The 19,987-nt window shown below is 45.9% G+C and overlaps 1 protein-coding gene across 4 annotated transcripts in view; it reads right to left on the bottom strand.

Moving 5' to 3' along the window:
- Window positions 1-13,688: 13,688 nt before the first annotated feature.
- CETN2 (centrin 2) overlaps window positions 13,689-19,987 on the bottom strand; it is a 42,485-nt gene continuing 36,186 nt past the window's right edge. For all 4 annotated transcript variants that reach the window (XM_085630396.1, XM_085630395.1, XM_085630392.1 and 1 more), the window contains exon 5: window positions 13,689-18,659. In XM_085630396.1, the coding sequence (XP_085486522.1) occupies window positions 18,570-18,659 (90 nt within the window). In that variant the 3' untranslated portion in view covers window positions 13,689-18,569. The remainder of the gene's footprint in view (window positions 18,660-19,987) is intronic.

Here is a 19,987-nt window from a genome sequence, read left to right as displayed (position 1 = left end):
CCCCCTATCCCCCACTGGATAACGTTGTGCCTCAGCACTCTGCACCAGGCCGCCCTAGTGCAGCTGAGGGTGTAACTAGAGTGCATCCTTGACCCTGGGGGACCCCGAGTCTACCCCCAGAACCTCAATTCCCACTACCAAATACCTACCTCAAAACCGATATCACTATTTTCCTGCATAGGATAAAATTGACTGTTTTTCTGTGAAACGTTTCTAAGTGTGGAGTTTGAAAACTTAAAGAAATTCTTTAAAATGTTACTGTTTAACAAAAAGAAAAGTAATCCAAAAGTAACTTACCTGTAATCTTACTGAAAGTCTCATTCAAAGTATATGTACTGTATGCTGAAAAGCATTGCATTATCAGTAACACTACTGTAATTAAATCAAAGTACATTTATAATTGCAATCCAAACTGTGTTACAATCTGTATATTTACTGCAAAGTACTTATCACTTACCTATGCCAGGCATGCTTGATTCTAGGAAATAAAATCCCTAAAAGAATATTTTTGATACAAAAACAATTGGTCTTAAGTTCAGTCTTTGAGTGTGTGAATTCATTTGCTTACTGGGTGTGTACAACACATGCTTAACGCTGTCCTCTGATACTGTCTTACTGCTCGACCACACTACCACAAATAGAGAGTGAGGTGCTATCTAACGTTACCTCTGCCCACCTCTGGGGATCCACAGGACTCTGTGCACACTATACCTCACTTTGGTATAGTATATACAGAGCCAGCTTCCTACACCATGGATGGCCAAAGGGGCAGATTTGGCCAAGAAAACTCATCTTGCATAACAGAACTAATCAGCAACCTTGATAACAAAATTCTCGTGGAATTTCTAAGGGGATCCCGGTTTCCATTCTCCTCACTTCAGTGTCTGGATCTCTAGGCGCCAGCCACAGGAATGCAAGAAAAACACTTTTACTGCTTGGTGAAGCTGTTCTAGCCCTCCTTCTTATGCCATACTAAACCATGGGCATCGTAAATGGACCCAACTGGCTACACCACTCAGTAACACACACTACCATGCCATGCATGTGGCATGTGCTCACTGTAGATGTACATATACTCAAAGTGCACACAGGATGTCAGTGCCACATTCTGGGTTTTCTCTGGCACGCTATAGTGTTATTTACTGCCAATGGTCTAGGTGTGGGGCCTAGCAGCGGACATACCATTCACCAGTTTCTAGAGCTTATCAAGGGTACCTAATATAGCACTATCTCACATGCACATCGTGTTTCTTTCTAGGTTCGCATCCTCACATTGCATGCGGTCTCAAAACACGTCCTTTATTTTTCTAAAACCCTGCATGGAAAAGTGACGCTGACTTAAGACTTCCAACAGATGCCTTTCCTTGTTTTCACAAATACTTCCTTAGTTTCCAAAGTCAAAACAAGCTTTATTCGGTGCAAAATATACCACCATAAAAGCATTCTAATAAAAAACAACCATCACAGTTTAAAAAGGAAGAAAAGAATATACAATCAAATTTAAAAGAGCAAAAATTCATATTCAATAGATGCATCAAGATACAATACACATTTGCATGATATATAGTGCAGATGGGCAAAAAGACCTATGTCTTTTATATCTAAAAAGTGCTAGTGTATATCTCGGTATAGGGTACAGTACAAAATAATCAGAATATCCTGGATCATATAGGTACAAAAAGTGCATTGTACTAAAAATATGTCCCAATGGACAATACATAGAATAACTACATGATCTTATGGCAAATAAATATTAGATATCCCGGTATAATACACAGGACATAATGATCAAGGAAACCTGCATCATGTAGAAACATAAAGTGCATTGTGCTAATATAAATCCTAGTTTCCATCATCTGGAGCCCTCTTCTCTCGGAGTAGCCTACTCTAAGTCACAGGCATGTTTTCCTGCTCTCACCTCATTTTAAATATCTCACTATTGTCTCCTTGTTTCAAACTCTTCCCCTTCAATACCTAAATCTCCTGTAGCCTGTCTGTCAATCCCACCCATCATCTGCATGAAATCACATTCCTCCCATGAATTACGACATCTAAACCTAACTTCAATCTACGACAAACCAACTACAGCAAATGCATGGAATGGTCTGCTTGAATTCACAAGACTAATCCAAGTAACCAGCAATAACCACTGGATTAACCACAGACTACGGTGCAGCGTGCTTCCTGTCATTAAGCACTTCAGCGCCTCATCAGGGGTAGTAAGTGCCACATAAGTGCAATTACACTGCAATACAACAATGGTACAGTCCACTAGGATATGATGCACTTCTCTCATTTTTCTCTGGCCAATGAAGTAGCAAACATTAGGTGAGATGGATTTCACTGGCATGGGTGGACCATTCATAGAGCTGCTGTCACTTCCAGCAGAATTGTGGCTGATGGTGTAACATCACTACATAGTGCAAAGTGGATGAACTGCTTACAGAAGTCTGCATTCATATTGCACGTGCACCAACAAGCACTATAATGACATCCCAGAGTACAAGGTAGGCTGTACAAATCCAACGAGTTGGAACAAATAAGTGGGAAAGATAAGTGTAATCCTGATTATTAGTCGTCTACCTGTTACAGCAGAACTATTTATCTGCCACTAGGTATTACATCTCAGAACCCAATGGCAGCTTTAGATGTGTGCAGTCACATAAGCGATGGCCAGTGTGGTGTGCTGGCTACTGGACCAGCGGGAACTCACAATGATCAACGAGAGAGATGATGCTTGTAAAACTCCATGGGTCATTTTAGAGAGGTCAGGAACCAGCTGTTAGGGAAGCAAAACAAACCAGAAGGATTTCCCCCTTGCCTGATCCGGTTAAGGGGGCCTGGGATATGATCAGCATTTTATGACGAACAGTGATAAATTTGGCTAAAAGACACAATAGGTAGAGCAGGCAGGCTTGGCCTAGGTCACAAGCGATGAGCGTTCTCTTCTGGTGGCCAGTTGCCTGGTATTGTTTCACATCACAGTTGCAAATCTGACAGGAAGACACACAAGAGGTGGGCAGAATGTTGAGCATTAAGGGTGCAAGGCAGAGTCTGAGGCTAATGGTCCCTTGCTCTAAGAGAACGCTTCTATGACTAACTGCCCATGTGATTTTTAAGGCGCTCGGATTGTCCGAGATAATATTTTTAAAACTCCGTGTTTACTATTTTATTTGCTTTTTCTTTTTATATTTCCCCTGGTTTTAGGGCTGCTCGCACACCCGCACTCATCCCAGCTTACCTGCACCATAATCTGTTCGACCACCGCGTTTTGCGGGTCCTCTGCCCCGACTCGTGTTTGGCGGCCATTTTGGAACGGGGAACTACGCTTAGTGCTCGTTGTGGGGTAGGTGTGGCTCAGGGTCACAAGGGCCTAGACCACTATAAAAAAGCAGGCAAATTGTGTATTCTCCCTTGCTCTAAGAGAACGCTTCTATGACTAACTGCCCATGTGATTTTTAAGGCGCTCGGATTGTCCGAGATAATATTTTTAAAACTCCGTGTTTACTATTTTATTTGCTTTTTCTTTTTATATTTCCCCTGGTTTTAGGGCTGCTCGCACACCCGCACTCATCCCAGCTTACCTGCACCATAATCTGTTCGACCACCGCGTTTTGCGGGTCCTCTGCCCCGACTCGTGTTTGGCGGCCATTTTGGAACGGGGAACTACGCTTAGTGCTCGTTGTGGGGTAGGTGTGGCTCAGGGTCACAAGGGCCTAGACCACTATAAAATAACAGCCACGCTGCGCGCAGCGGGTACGCGCTGCGGGGCGCCGGATTTCCGCCGGAGTTTACGCCAGAGTTAGCCCGTCTGCGCCCGTCCGCGTCCTGGAGGCGCCTGAGGCGACGGACGAGTCGCGGCTTTCCGGCTCGAGTTAGCTGGCCCATGCAACACCATGCTACACTACTCGGGGTCGGAACTTTGGTCCTGGCGGTACACAAATGGTTTCTGCCGGTCGGTGTTCCCTGCTCGCCACAAGGGTAAGCATTGCTGCCCTGAGTGTGGCTGGCGCCCACAGAAATTTTTGGGCGATGCGCCACTGAAGGCGGCGTTTTGTACTAAACATCTGGGCCTACTGCTCAACACTCGATCGTTGGGCCGGCACGCTTTGGATGTTTTTGATCTGCTAGAGTCAGAAAAACCCCTGTTTCTAATGCTCACCGAGACGTGGCTCGGCGCGGCGTCTAACCCTGATATTGCCACTGCTATCCCGCCCGAGTATAACATCTTCAGGCAGGATAGGCCGAAGGGGCGGGGAGGTGGCGTGGCTTTAATAGTCAACAAAATGGTCACTTGCACCATTATTCCATCGGAGGTGATCAAGGATTGCGAATCCCTTGCCTTTGCCCTTGTCCTTTCACCTCACCAATCGATTAAGGGTCTCCTAGTCTATCGGCCGCCGGGGCCCTTGGGCTCTTTTTTTGAAGAGTTCCAGTCGGTGACCTCTTCTTTGCTCTTTACATCAGAACATTGCATCGTCGCCGGGGACTTCAACGTCCATATGGACGTGGAAACGGATCCCGATGCTATGAAAATGTTGGAGGTCACAGCCCCTATGGGCCTTGTTCCTTATTATGTTGGGCCGACCCATGAGAAGGGACATACCCTGGATTTGACATTCTCTACGATACCTATAGAGATGTTGGCTCCCACCCAGGTGCTTTGGTCTGACCACAGGCTGGTGAGATTTTATCTCTCAGAGGCTGGGAAGCCTGCCGGTGTCCCCCGGCAGTCTTTAGTGGGATTCAGGCCACTCCACCGGATTACTCCTGAACTGTTGGCACAGTCTTGTGCCGATCACCCCTGTGCCTTAACTGGGAACTTAGAGGAGGATGTGGAGCGTTTGCAGGTCTGGCTCTCAGAGAGGCTCAATGAGCTTGCTCCTCTGAGACCCCCCCGCAAACCCGGAAAAGGTGCTTCTGCCCCTTGGTTCACGGAAGCATTGGCAACCTCGCGTCGACAATGCAAGGTAGCGGAAAGAGCCTGGCGCGTGAAATACGACGCGACGGCGAAACTCACCTACAGGTCTCTGGCGAAAGCGTACCATCGGAACATCCTCGCGGAGAAGAAGGCTTATTTTGCTAGAAGAATTGAAGCCGCTTCCAACTCCTGTAAGGAGCTTTTCGCCATTGTGCGGGAGTTTACAGCCTCTCGCACAGCGCCTGCCCAGACCCCCCCTCCTGCGCCTTGGGTCAGGGCGATTGCGGACTTTTTCACCTCTAAGATCCAGCGGATTCAGGATTCCTTCCGTGTGTTGGATCCTGAGGTACCAGGTCGGGTGGAGAATGCCGCTGCTACCCGACTGAGTGCCGGTGTGGCTTTGGCAGCTTTTCCGCCTCTTTCGCTGTCAGCTTCTCTTGACCTGATGGGAGGACTAAAGTCAGGTTCCCCTCGGGATGCCTGCCCCGCAAAATTCCTGGCTAAAATGGCAGCTGTCATTAATCCACTTGTGAACCCCCTGTTGAACTGTTCTCTTGCACAGGGTGTGGTTCCCCAGTCCTGGAAGCAGGCTATGATTATCCCCCTGCTTAAAAAGCCTGGTCTGGATGTAGAGGTGTTAGCGAATTATAGACCTATTTCGCTCCTGCCGGCTCTGGCGAAGGTCATTGAAAAGCACGTGCATAGGGTGCTTGCCGATTACTTGGAAGCCCACGATCTACTGCACCCTACCCAGTCGGGTTTTCGCGCCAATCTTAGCACCGAAACAGCCCTCTTGGAAGTCTCGGAGGCGGTAAAGGAGGTGTTGGATTCGGGTGGGAGAGCGATGCTGGTGTTGTTAGACTTGTCGGCGGCCTTTGACACCGTCCCCCATGAGGGTCTGCTTGCTAGACTCTCAGAGATTGGTCTTTGTGGGACGGTGCTCCGGTGGTTTCAATCTTTTCTGGCAGGTCGTCGACAATCGGTCTGGGCTTCTGCTTGCTCCGCCGATATGTCGCCATTGGGTGTCGGAGTTCCTCAGGGCTCTGTCCTGAGCCCGACTCTTTTTAATATCTTTATGACCCCTCTGGCGGCCCTGGCGGAGTCCTTCGGGGCCCAGATCGTCTCTTACGCTGATGACACCCAGCTCCTCTTCACCTGTGAGAGGGGTGCGGACTTCGATGGAGGTAGGATCCAGGGTTGCCTTGAGGCTGTGTTTCAGTGGTTCCATCATAACAGCCTCAAGTGCAACTCGGATAAATCTGAGGTCCTCTTCTTTGGGTGCAGCTCGGACCCGGACTGGAAAGTGTGGTGGCCTGAGAACATGTTTCCACCAGCTAGTTCCTCCCAGGTAGCAAAAAACCTTGGGATTAAGATCGACAATGGCCTCACACTACGTTCGCAGGTAATCGGTCTCACAGGGACCTGCTTCGGCGTACTCCGGATGCTTCGCAAGTTCCTTCCTTTGCTATCGGAGGAACATAGGAAGATCACGGTGCAGGCGATGATAGGCTCGAGAATAGATTATTCCAACGTTCTCTATCTCGGCCTGCCTGAATACCTGCTTCAACGACTACAGGTCGTTCAGAATTCGGCAGCACGTGCTATTTTTGGACTACCTCGTTGCGCCAGAGCTTCGGGCCTCTTGGAATCTCTCCATTGGCTTCCTGTCCGGAAGCGGATAGTCTTTAAATCTCTCACCCTGGCACACAAAGCCTTGTACAGATCGGGAGCAAAATATCTCCAGGATAGGTTGTCTTTTTACCGTCCGGCCAGATCGCTCAGGTCGGAAGCCTTGTTTTTTGCTGTAGTGCCCCGCGCGAAGAGAGCTCGTATCGGCGGCCGCTCCTTCAAATGCTTAGCGCCTCAGCTGTGGAATAAATTGCCTGTGGCCCTGCGTAGCACTCCAAACTTGTTGGCTTTTAGGAAGGGGCTTAAAACCTGGCTTTTCACTTCTTAGTTTCAGGTTCTATTAGGTTTCCTCTTCTGTATCTTTCTGTTTATTTTTGTTGTTGTGTTCTATGATTAGTGTGCATTCTAAAGCGTCGGGACACTCTTTGGAGTAGCTGTACGCTATACAAAAACCTGCATAACATAACATAACATAATGATTTGCTTGTAGGTAGACTGTGGTTGTGGCAGACAAACGCTTCCTGCCTTAGCACTGTTAGCATCACTGTCTGAGACATTTGGAAGCGTTTGGGTGAACTGCATCGATTAGGGGTGTATTGGGTCCCTACAGAGCTGGAATAGCTCTTTGAAGCTTTCCACGCCCTGCTTTATCCTTAAAGGATCAACTATAGAGGAGGACGATGAGCAGATGAAAGTAGATTAATCAGAAGCGGAAGCCCCGGGAGGAAGTAAAGAAGAATTGTACCTCTTCAAGGTAAGAGGAGTTTGTTTTGTGAGAACGGGTTCAGGGAGGGGAGTATACTTATGTGGTTTAGGTAGAGAACAGACTGTATTTTTGGGCGGTGATCCGTATTAGAATGGGAGACTTATCTTATTTGCTTCATTGTTGGGGTGTTTTTAGGGTATATGATACTAAATGGAGGAAGTTGATACCTTTTTAGTACCAACAGCAATGCCCTATATTTTTCAGGATTAGAGCCTTCAGTCAAGATCAGCTTCCTGCAAATTAGCAAATTATACTGATCTGCACTGTACCTATATTCTCCTTGCAATGTGTACTGGTCCCCACCCTGGGACTTCCCTCTTGACAAAGATCTTGGCTTGTTGCTTTGCTTACAGTATGTTGAAAATGTGTCCTTTTTTAGATTTGGGTCAACAAATAGTTTCTCCATATGACCACCTTGTGTAAAAGAATGGCACAAGTACACCGAGGAACAGATAGCTGAGGCTGCATTGTGTCATAGTCTTTTGATATACTTTGAGCAGAGGGTTTCTTCAGCAGCGGCCGGTGCAGGTACGCGCTGTGGGGCGGTGGGGAGGGGCAGGGGGAATGTCAACAGATGGCGGCATAGAGCAAATTAAATTAATAACTCATATTCTGTCGTCTGTCGGCATTCCCCGCAGCGCCACGCCCCGCCCCGCCGCGTTTAACTGCACCAGCCACTGCAAGGTCTCTTGCATGCCAGAATTAGTGCTTGCATGCTTTAATGGCTGTGCCTCAAGGCACGTGGCTTCAATGATCATACAGGAACCCACACTCCAGACAGATGACCCAATTATACACTATGTGCACAGCACCTTTGTCTATGGGAGTCTGGGCCAGGCGAGCACTGTGAGAAAGTGGCTCTGTATATACTGTTCCTTAATAGGTACAGGGTGTACAGGGTCCACAGTCCCCAAGGGTTTGACAGAGGCTAAAGTTAGATATAACCTTACTCTCTAAAGTGGTAGCTTGGTCGAGCAGTAAGGCAGTATCAGAGGACAGTGTAAAGCATTTGTTGTACACACTCAGTCAGCAAATGGTCTCACACACTCAATAACTGAACTCTAGGCCAATGGTTTATATATAAAAAAAATATATGCTTGTTTTATTTTAGAACCAACAATTGGATTCAAAATATACTTTCTCAGAATGAGATATTTTGTATGAATACATTTGCAATATGCAATTGACTTTTGTAAACAGTTAAAAGTGGTTGCAATAGGCAACTCTATTTTAAACACAACAATGCATTGAGCTCAATGGAAATTTCAAGTTATTTGCAACAGATTACTTTTAGGATTACTTTTGGAATTCCAGGACTGGATCCTAGATTCAGTCCTGGGTCAGTACTTAGAATCAAGTGATGAAAGTCGACTTAATTACTGTCATGATTTTTAAACAATATTTAGCTATTTTAAAAGTTGACAGAAAATATTTCACAGAAAAACAGTCAATGATTTCCTATGGAAGAAAATTGGGTTACGGGTAAGTACAGTTGTAAGTATTTTTCAGAGTCAGTGCTGGGCACCAAGATCCAGCACTGAGAGCTCACCTAAGAGCAGGTGAGTAATTTCGTTTTCGTTACTCGGCTGATTTTTGGTGAATATTTTAAGATTTGAAAAGTCCACACTTAGAAGAAATTTCAGGAAAAAAGCCAGTCAATGTTACCCTATGAGGAAAATAAGAGTTATCGGTTTAAGGGTAAGTACTTGACTGGCAGAGTTGAGGTTCTGGGCATAGACTCAGGGGTCCCCCAGGGTCAGGTAGGTACAGTTGGTTCACCCTCAGCGACTCTGGGGCGGCCGGGTGCAGAGAGAGTTAGGCCCAATGTTATCCTAAGAGGGATAGGGGGGGCCTTGGTTGGTGGCTGCTGACTGGCAAGCCACGCGGCTGTGGGAGCTGGGCTCCTGGTCACTTACTCAGGGCAAGTGGGGAAGTAGGTAGGTGTAGAGGTTGCACTGCCAGGGCCACTCGGGAGGCTGGGTGCAGGGTGCTTTTGAGCCTTCGGGCGCTCAATTGATTTCAATGGGAAATCTCCGGTTTAGAAAAAGACTGCAAGCTCGGGGACGAGGATTCTTTAGGTGCCACCACCACTTCGAGAGGTAAGTTGGGTAGTTGGAGGATAGGTAGGTACCCCGGCATTGGGCACAGGGGGCCGCGGGGCACCGCGTGCAGGGGTGCCTTTTGGTGTCGGGAAATCTTACCCTCTGTTGATCGCGGTAGGGGGGGCACCTTGTTCTGAGGCTGCAGGCTTCTTCAGGAGTGTCGAGGGAGGTCCTTGGGTGCCGGACTCGGGGTCACAGTCGCCGGGGGGTCGTCCTCGTGGTCTTTGTTCACTCTGGCACTGGCCAGGCTTGGCTGGTGCAGAGTGTGCTGGGTTCGCGGTTCCGGGCTGCTGCCAGGGATTAGAGGTAGGTTTTGAGTAGAGACTCTACTCATGGGAGTCCCAGGGGCTTAGAGCCAAAAGGTAGCCAGGTCCTCCGGGGTTTGTGAGGTTGCGGGCCACAAGAGATGCCAGGTTGGAGCAGGAGCAGGTTTGAGGGTCAACAGGCCGGTAGGGCTGGGGCCAAGGCAGTTGGTGTCTTCCTCTTCTTAACAGCTGCAGGGCAGGTCTTCTTTCTTCTTGCTCTTCTTTGTAGTTTGGAATCTGGAATCTGGGGAAGGAAGGTTCAGGGTGCCCCTAAATACTAGATTTAGGGGCGTTACAGGTAGGTGAAGGGCAGGGACCAATGGGTCCCTGTCCTGGGGTGGGTACACCCCCTATCCTGCCTCTCTCCTGTGGGAGGGGGGCAATAGCCTAGTCCTGATAGGGTAGGGCTTCCCATCTTCAAGATGGCGAGAGCCCGGAGATGTGTTTCACCTCGCCTCCCCCACCTGAGGGGTGGGGTTGGCAGGCTGGCACATCCCCTGTCCTTATTTGGGGTTTCCGGCCAAAGCTTACCGCCAGAGTGGGGGGTTGCAGTGGCCTGGGGAAGCTCACAGAGGCGGCATGCCTTTGAAGCTTCCCCCTGCCCATCCTGGGGGAGTAGATTTAGCACCTCGCCCAGGATGTGCATTGTTGCATGCCCAGGAGAGCAGGGGCTCTCCCACCCAGGGGTCCAGCAACAAGTCTGCTGTGTGGCAGCCTAGGCAGCCTCAGAGCAGACGTGGATTGTAGGTTAGGTTTAAGGGGGCATCTCTAATATGCCCTCTGGGGTGCTTGGTACATTAAATCCCACACTGGCATCGGTGTGGGTTTAATGTGCTGAGAAGTTTGATACCAAACTTCTCAGTCTTCAGTGTTGCCATTATGGTGCTGTGGAGTTCGTGTTTGACGAGCTCTCAGCACCATGTACTCTTAAATGGCAGCACTGCACTTACAGTGCTCAGGAATGGACCTGGGTCCTGTAGGAGCACAGGGCTCTTGCTCCTGTGCCCACACCATTGGCATAGGGCACCCAGCTAGAGGGGTGGCTGATGTATGCCATGGCAGTGTAGGTGATGGGCATGGCACACAGGGACATGTCATGTCGACTTGGTTTTTGTCTTGCACCCAAACACTCAGCCTGCAAAGGCAGTGTGTGTGTGTGTGTAAGGGTACAGGGCCTCTAAGGGTGGCACACTGAGTGCTGCAGCCCTTAGAGGCCTTCCCTAGTCACAAGCCCTGGGTACCCAGGGTACCATTTACCAGGGGCTGACATGTGGCCAGGGTTTGCCAATTTGGGTTTTGTTTGTTCTAGGAAAGGAACATAGGCCCTGGGCACCTGATTGGCAGGAGTCCAGGGCACACTCAGTCAAAGTACATTCAGCAACTCAGCAAAAAGTGGGGGCATACCATGCAAGAAAGATGGCACTTTCTCACAAGCACTTGTTCAGGGAAAGTGAAAGGTGGGAAAGCGCAGAGAATGGTACATTCATCTCACTGAGGGAGGTGTCTAGCGCCGGAACTGCCACAACTAAGCCTTTGCACCACACATACATTTTGCACATGCCCAAACTGCATGTGCAAAATATATTTTGTAGGCATGTAAACTAATTTTGCGAATTCTTTCATGTGCACAGTGCAGTTTGTCTTCTGCTGTACACGTAAGGGCTGTAAAAATGTGGATCGGGCAGAATGTGCGAGTGAGTTATAAACTACCAACTCAGGCAGGCACTAGTTCCAGCAGTCGCCAGCATGTCCAGCAGTGAACCGTGACTGATTTACAGTATATTCAACACAAAAATAAAACAAAAAGGTGACTCAGACGTCTTCTTGAACTGCTCTTCAATTCTTCCAATTAACAACATGTACTAATCAAGTACTCCAGGCCTGATCAACCAAAGGTAAACTTGCACTTTTGTATAGGTTTAGGACTGTTAGCTTATCACACAGGTATTATACTAGTAGTATCTTTACGACTGCGGAGTCTCTGTACATAAAAAGATAGGACTAAAGAAATACAAATAAATCTAAAATTAAATGAAACATTTTAAAAGGAAAGATCATTTTAAGGAAAATCCAAAATTACATTCAACCTGGGTGGAGTTTTGGACTAATGAGATGTTTCTGGGTTCAGGGATGGGTAATGTTTAGGGGAGATGAGTTTTTTTTTTTTTTTTTTAAAGGTCAAGAATGGCTGCAGTTCAGGCATAGAAAGAGTTTTCTAGGGTTCAGGAATGGGTGGTGTTTAAGGGTGGTCATTGGTTTTTAGGTATCAGAAATAGGTGGAGTTTAGAGGTGGTGAGGGGTTTTTAGGTTTCCCAGATGAGTGGAGGGGTGCGAGGTGTTTTAGGGTTCAGGGATAGGTGAAGTATAGGGTGTTGAGGGGTTTTAGGTATGGGTACAGTTTAGGGGTGGTGAGGCTTTTAGGGGTTATGGATAGGTGGTGTTTAAGGGCAGTGAGGGTTTTTTTTAGGGTTCGGAGAAGGGTGGAGTTTGAGTGCGGTGAGAGGTTTTAAGGGATCAGGTTTTGGTGGGTTTTAGGCATAGAAAGGGGTTTTTAGGGTTCAGGAATGGGTGAGTTTAGGGTTGAGGGGTTTTACAGTTCAGGGATGGGTAAAGTATAGGGATATAAAGGGTTTTTGGGGGTCAGCAATGGGTGTAGATTAGGTTTAGTGAGTTTTTTAGGCTTCTGGGATGGATAGAGTTTAAGAGTAGTGAGGGGGTTTCAAGGATGGGTGAAATGTAGATGTGGTAAGCAGTTTAGGGGGACAGGTATTGATGATGTTTAGTGATTGTGCTGTGTCAGGGATGGATGGTATTTAGGGGGGTCTGCAAATTAAAAGCACCCAAAGTAACAAGTTGATTATATAAAAGATATAAATCTGAAATAATGTACCCTGAAGTAAAAACCTCCGACAAGACTATTCTGAAAGTAAGACCTGCAACCACTGCATTTACAACGAAAAAATAAGCATTAAAAAGCTAATTTCAAACAAAAAGACATTCCATGAATTGGTTTCTAAGAAATGGTAAACGCCATTCATCGTACAAATTTCCATTAAACAGTTTAGGTGAAATGGTTTCTTGGTAATGGTATTCCATAAAATCGTTTTTCTATAAAATCAAATACAACGAGTCTCTTGCCTTTACATGTTGTTTGCTGGAGATCGCGTTGCACGATACAAATTGGATACCTAAACTGAATTTTCAATCTAGAATTTCTTAAAGTATAACATAAATAGCAACCTAAAAACAATCTACGAGAGGTTTAGACTTCTCTCTGCTTATTCTGGAGGAAGAGTCATGTTTAAAACAAGTCACCTTCCGAAGACAGGTAGATTGTGTGACCAACCAGATAAAATAATCACAAACACACATTTTCTGTTTAACTTCAAGGATGATCTGTAAAAAGGTCTGAAATATTTTGTTCAGGGCGAAAGGAGTCAAGGTCTGTGGTTCAGCTCTTCCTACATGTTTTATGATTGAAACAAACAGGATTTGTTCATGTGGAGCAAAAATGATAGAGACAATGTTGATAATATTATTGGATGTCCCTATTTTATATCTTATGACCAATTTACACACCATTTGGTGATGTACTGCGATAAATGCAATTTTAACGTTTCCATTAATAGAGTAAATACAATATGCATCTTTATCAATTCTTATGTGAATTTGATGTCTGCAGGTGGCACTATGATAAAATGTTTTTTTGTTTATACTTTGGTTATTAAGGGCTGGGCCTGTGTGTAGGTGTGTACATCTTACTCTGGCTTTTTAATGCTGTACCTTTAAATAATGAAACAATAAAGGCTGCATATGAGGTCCTTGGATCGAGAATGATTCCTGTCTTTACGCAAAGGTAAAACACCATTTTTCCCCCTGAAGTCTCCCTTGGCCCCTGTGAACAGTAATGAAACCCCAACACTTTGGGGCTCTTCATTTACTTAATCATGACTCAGAAATTCAGATTCAATTTCAGATGGTATTTATCATCAATGTCAGCATTTTAAAATACCGATTCCTTGACACAAAAGACCAATACAAAAGATATAGAAAATGTTACAAAAACACAACATAAAAACATGCAGAAGCTCCAGGGCTCCTGGAAGCAGAGCATCTTTACACAGAGGCAGAGGTGGCTATGCTGAAATCGAGAATTCCTTGCCTGGACCTGCCCCAGAAAGGCCAGCAGGGTTGAATAAGGGTCAGTCATTTATGAGGCAACTTTGTTAACAAAATGACTCATGAAACAGGTGAACACTCAGTCTGCATAAGAGACAACAAAGTAAATAAATATTTCATACATATTACAAGTAATACTGAAAATATCATTAGATAATTAAAATATTCGTCTTGCCTTTCCTTTCGAACTTGTAAACTCTGAGGTATGACAAAAGAAGATGAAATAATACCTTTAAAAATAAGAGGATACAGAAAAAAAAAGTTCATGATTCATGTTGAAATGCTAAATCACAGCATGAAACAGAAGCACACACAAGCATGCGAACCCCCTAAAAAGGTCAATGTAAAGTGTATATTAGAGAAGCACTATCACAAGAGGCTCTCACACAGTCATACAGAACAGGTAGCAGGAGAGAACCCCTGCTTATCACACAGCTAAAGCACAAGCTTCACTCACACAAACTACATTTGATCTCACAAATGCACACAGTAGAGTGTGGGTTGTGCAAGCTTCACTCTAAGAAAACAAGTACAGGTAGCATTGATACAAGCTTCAGTCACAGGTAGAACAGGTACAGCACAGGCAGCAGTTCAAGCTTCACTGACATACTTAGACACACAGTGGGCTCCTGCAGTACAAGCAACGTATGAGAACAAGTACATTTTCAGTAAGAATGGTTCTGTACTGTAGAAGTACTGGAAGAACTGTGTGCAGCCCCCAGCCTGAAGCACCTAGTAGCAGGTCTTTAAAACAATCTTTGAACTTGTGTGAGAAGAGAGCGGGGGAGCTGCCAAGCCACACTTCCATCTTTCATAAGCCTGGAGGTGCCCAGAGATTAACTCCGCTCATGTGTAACGGGGGGTATGAGGTACATGTGTCACTCTTTCAGGGGAGCCATTACTATAGGTCATTGTTACTTCCTGCTCTAACATGGGATCTTGAATAGAGGCAGGGACTTTAGAAAGATAACTGAGCAGTACTGAAGATATGGGATAAAGAGGCAAGAACTTAGTGTTCATAGGAACAAAGTGTTCATGTTTTGATCCGTTTTGGTCACAAATGCATGAAAATTTAGATAATGTAAAGAGTAGAAAGTACAACATCGTTTTAGAATTCACAATAAAAAATATTTCTAAATCATGAAGCCTTACGGCCCAATTTCAGAAAAGGTGCTCTAGCAGTGAGCAAATCACAAACCATCCACCAACTGTTTCAAGTCGAACGATTGAAGCCGATGACATCACGCCACTCTGAAACACTCAAGAAGACCACATGAAAATTACATTTGAGCCGCAGGGACGAAACATGTTTTTGGAGGACCACACAATCCCAGTTCATCAGTCCAAAGAAAAAAGGCAGGGGTGTGAATATACACAGCAAATGAAAGGAACACTAGCTTGGTGAAAGAAAACCCTCAAAGTTTCTTGGGTGAATGCATGAAGACTGCTTGCTGGTAGTCTGCGAAGAACCGAAGCATCGCCTCCTCAGTGCCACTTCCACCCTTGATCCACTTTGTCCAAGAGATAAGGAACCGTGGAAAGTTCATGAATGCCAACAGAAGCACTTGGAAACAACGTGTACACATTTAAAGATCAGGGAAATCACTGGCAAACACCTTCAGGGGTATATCCTGCACCAGTACTTCGGAAGGGACACTTTTACCCCGAATCTTCTATTCCAGCAATATTCCTGGAAGCTTGGAAGAGGCCTGCAATTTGAGAGGCTTTAAACCCGGGCTAATGCTTCTAGAGAGTCCCAAGTCCATTATGAGGTACAGCGGGCCTACAGATTTTGGGGACATGGGTATCCAAGCATCTCTGCTGATTTATGTCTTTATGGAGACTACCTTCTGGTTCTAATACATTTCTTCCCTCTTCATCGGTTGCTTATGTGTCTGATGACACAACAACCAAGCACATGTAGAATATTACCCCAACCAAACCATAAAAAATGCAAAATACTGAAGTACCGCCAATTGAAGAGGACAAGAAGGCAATAAGCAGCAACCACAGTCGCCCCTAACAGATGCCAACTAACACCTGTAAGCACAGACCACGTAAAGCCACATCAGCTATCAACACCTTCTGGTGTTTGGAACGCTCTATGATCTGCATCCCCAACATCTACTTCTCATGAATGGGCTTGGAAGGGGCTTCATGAGATGAACAAAAAGGAAACGTGTTCATGCATGCTTGACAATGAGAGAAACTAAGGGCGCTGCAGACACGGTTGCCCAAACAATAGCTAGACTTGACGCCCATATGCGGTACACACCAACAAGAGGAGAAGGAGAGGGCAATGTTATGCTCTACAAGTTTTTTGGCCAATGCCTCCACGCTCCTCAGCATGCACACAGTGCATGGTGACGGTCAGGTGTAAGACTAACATGACCAGGCGGTTGGTACATGGTATAACCATGATTCGCTGCATGTCGAGAACGTACCCCAGATGGAGTGGGAAATCCAGTGTTGCCAACAGCCTATCTGCAATCAGATCATTGATTAGGAGGAGTGACGTACAACAGTAGCAAGCATTAAATTCAGTGGTGTCAATTGTCTGCATTTCAGGATTTAGTGTGATTATTGATAGGCTAGCACCCTTGATGTGTAGCACCAGAAAAATTCTTCGACAATATTTTGCCCTAGACTCATTTTATCCAATCTCCAGGAGCATTTCAAATTATGGTCGCTCAGGAGGATTCCGCAAAGACATCTTCAGCAGTGCATGTTAAACCTCCAGATTGAAAGGTTTTTCTGCACTGACTCCTGCAACTGAACATATAGCATTTTAAGTTGATCTCTATTAAAAAAATAAAAAACAAACAATATCAGCTGACTGAACAATCCTGCATGGACGATGGCAGCTTTCCTGTGGACTGCCCTGTTACATGTTGGGTTTTACTCATTCTCTGGAATGGGAAGTCAGACTGAACATGATCCCTTTGACTCAAGGCACTCAAGCATTGACACCCTCCAAGATTGGCACAATGTGCCCGTGCTGAGGGGTCAGAGGCAGCAGGACAACATCATTTCAAGCCGCGGCACCGCACACGATCAGGCCAACAGCTTCACGTACACCCCACTGATAGCCTGAGGTTTCCTGGTCTTCTTTCTGCCGACTCCATCTCTAGTGACAAAGGACCAGGCTGGCAGCAGAGACGGACACTTATCAATTATTGTGAACTTCAGAGAAGGGAGAGGAGCGACAGGAGATCAGCATGCTGCTCCTAAGGCAGCTCTGAGGGCTCTCAGAGAGGGGGGAACACGGACGCCCCACCGTTTCATAGACAAGATGTTTCACGTGGTTTTATATGTCAAAGTCCTGCAACTGGCCTGAAGTTGTGAAAAGATGTCAAAATACACATGGAAAAGACAGATGACTTAATTGACTACTTGTTATGCAAATGACATGTAAATGAGTCACATGAAAACCTCCCTGATTATGAGATACACCCAACAGCTGAAGGGTAAGACTCTTTTACTATTGTCCTGCTATAGCCACACAACACCGGCTAGGTCAAGGGCACAGCAATGAAAGCTTGTCTTTGAAATGAATGATGGAACCAACTCTTTGGTCTCTAGTATCCAAATGTTTGAAGTTATTCACCTCCAGAAATGAGAAGTAGTGAGGTGCTGCCAATGGGAGTTACAAACGGCGAAAACATCACCGAGACATGTTCTGGCATCCCACCTTATTTACTGAAGTGGCATTTATGTATCTCTGGCTGGCTTGAGAGTAACAGTGTCTTGCTGGCCCCTTTGCTAAAAGGACATTTCACTCTCAATTACAGTTCACATATCAGTGAGCTGCGAATATGGCATCCTGGACTAATGCCTCTCCTGCTTGGTTTTATTTGCACCTTCTAACAGGGGGCTCGTGAAAGCCGCAATTCACAAATAAAGACATCATGAAGGCTGTTTCTACATGTCTTACGGATGTACGAGTGTGGGATTGACCTTCTCCGTGCCGCGCCATTGGCTTCTGAGCGTCAGTAGAGTATAGTACAGCATCAGGTGCACGTACAACTGCTGTCAAAGTGATTTATGAAATATGGCCACTGATAACACTGAAAATAACTAGACCTCACTCAGCGATGAGGGTGAGGTAAACAACATCCAGTTTGCTAAGTTCTTTCTCAAGCCCCAGGAGACCAGGTTTAATTCCATAGGGCTGAATTTATCTCCTGTGATCCTAATCCTCACTTGAAGGGTGACAGGAGTTTTGTGATTAGGGATCACCAGGGGCTTATTAACTATAAATGTACCAACTTACAGTAAATGAAACAGATGCAACACATTTGTTTTCATATTAATCCATTTCTGGATTTACATTGAGGGGTCTCCGCCTACAACAGACCTTCACTTGTGGGCAAGTGGTCTGTCTCATGCTGTAATGAGCTCACCTCTGAGGTCACAGACACCACACTGTTGCACACACTGAGAGGCACAGCACACAGGCAACGTTCACGACTATCACAGAATCCTCTAGGAACACGAATCACTGCAGCAGTGGCTGACTTCACAAGGTCTAGAGTGGAAACAGATCCATTTGTTAAAGGACTTTGGCATCTCGTAGAAAAGTATATTCTGTCGCATCCATCTCTTACTCCAAAGAAGGGCTTTTAAGGTGCCGCACCCAATGAGCCCCTCTATGAAGAGTGAGGCACTCAGTACAGGCTGGTCTTCTTCATGATGCGTAAAAACTCCTGCTCATTCACCTCGCCATCTCCATCCCGGTCAGCCTCATCGATCATCTCCTGTGAGACACCAGAGGGAACAGGGAAAGGATGAGTAAGGTAATTGGGCTTGAAAGAGAACAGGTACCTAAATCATGCTAAAGTACTTTTGACAATTAAAACAAAAGTACTTTTGACAATTAAAACAATCAGCACAACTGAATGCATAAAGGAAGGAGATTGAAAGGAGAGAAAGAAGCAGATGATGCAACTGGGAGTCATCTCTGTGCCCATATCCAGGGTGAAGGGGGCGAAAGAGTGCCACAAAAGTGCATCAAGTGAAACAAAACATGAATTACAATGTATAACTTGATGATTGGAATTTCTGTTCAGGCTTCCACTTATTTTAGTTACATGTAGAAGACAGCAGTGTCTAGTATCATTCCATAACCTATACATCTATCATGCTAGTGGGCACTAAAAATGACAATCAAGACTCAAGGGAAGTCCCAAAGTCCATCGCTCCCTCATTCCTCTGACATCAAACCCTGTTCTCATGCCGCACACATACACCTGCTCCCCCTCTCCCAGCAACAGACACCCTACCGCCCATCCTGTTCTTGTCCTAGGCAACTGCTTCTCCCGACGCCTCTTCTCCGGCTGCATTATGTAGTGTCAAGACCAAAATGGTGACCACACTGTATCTCTAGTGCACACTCCTACTACACCACGTTCAAGCTACTTTGTATCACCCACAAAGCGATACATGGAATGGGACCGCTCTGCATCAGGAATAAAATCACCAAACACAACAAGGGAACCTCCGCTCTAAAGGGGCATCTCGCCTCAAAATCCCAAGATACAAGAAAAAAAAAAAAAATGAGTGGCACATGCTTCTCTGTTCAAGCAGCCAAACTATGGAACTCTTTGTAGGAGTGTAGGATCTGCTTCTTATGGTAACCCCCACTTTATGCTGATGCATCACTGTTTGACTTAGACTGACTGGGATCCTGCTGTCCAGGACCCCAGTCTAGCTGCCTTCTCCTCTAAATTGATTGCATGTACTTTAGGTACACGCCAGATTGGATTCTGGGGTACCCTTATCAGTCCCTAGTATATGGTATACTATGTACCCAGGGCATATGTACCTCTGAGGCCTCCCAGGGGCTGCAGCATGTATTATGCTTAGGCTGTCCGGAATTCGGTTTAAACCGAATATTACCGACAGTACACTACCGGACGAAAATCAGCGGACTCGGTTTAAACCGAGTGTCACTGATTTTCGTTGCTGTTGCACCACTTGGCCACTTGATGGAGCCAAAGCGTTAGATCCAAAGCCCCAATTTAGGCCCGAGAACAGAACAGTTTACCATTAACCGTAAACGGACAAGGACACTCCATCTGCACGT

Source organism: Triturus cristatus, chromosome 10 (assembly GCF_964204655.1).
Source record: "Triturus cristatus chromosome 10, aTriCri1.1, whole genome shotgun sequence".
Classification (NCBI taxonomy): domain Eukaryota; kingdom Metazoa; phylum Chordata; class Amphibia; order Caudata; family Salamandridae; genus Triturus; species Triturus cristatus.
The sequence above is the reverse complement of the archived record's forward strand: the minus strand, read 5'-3'. Positions and strand labels throughout refer to the sequence as shown.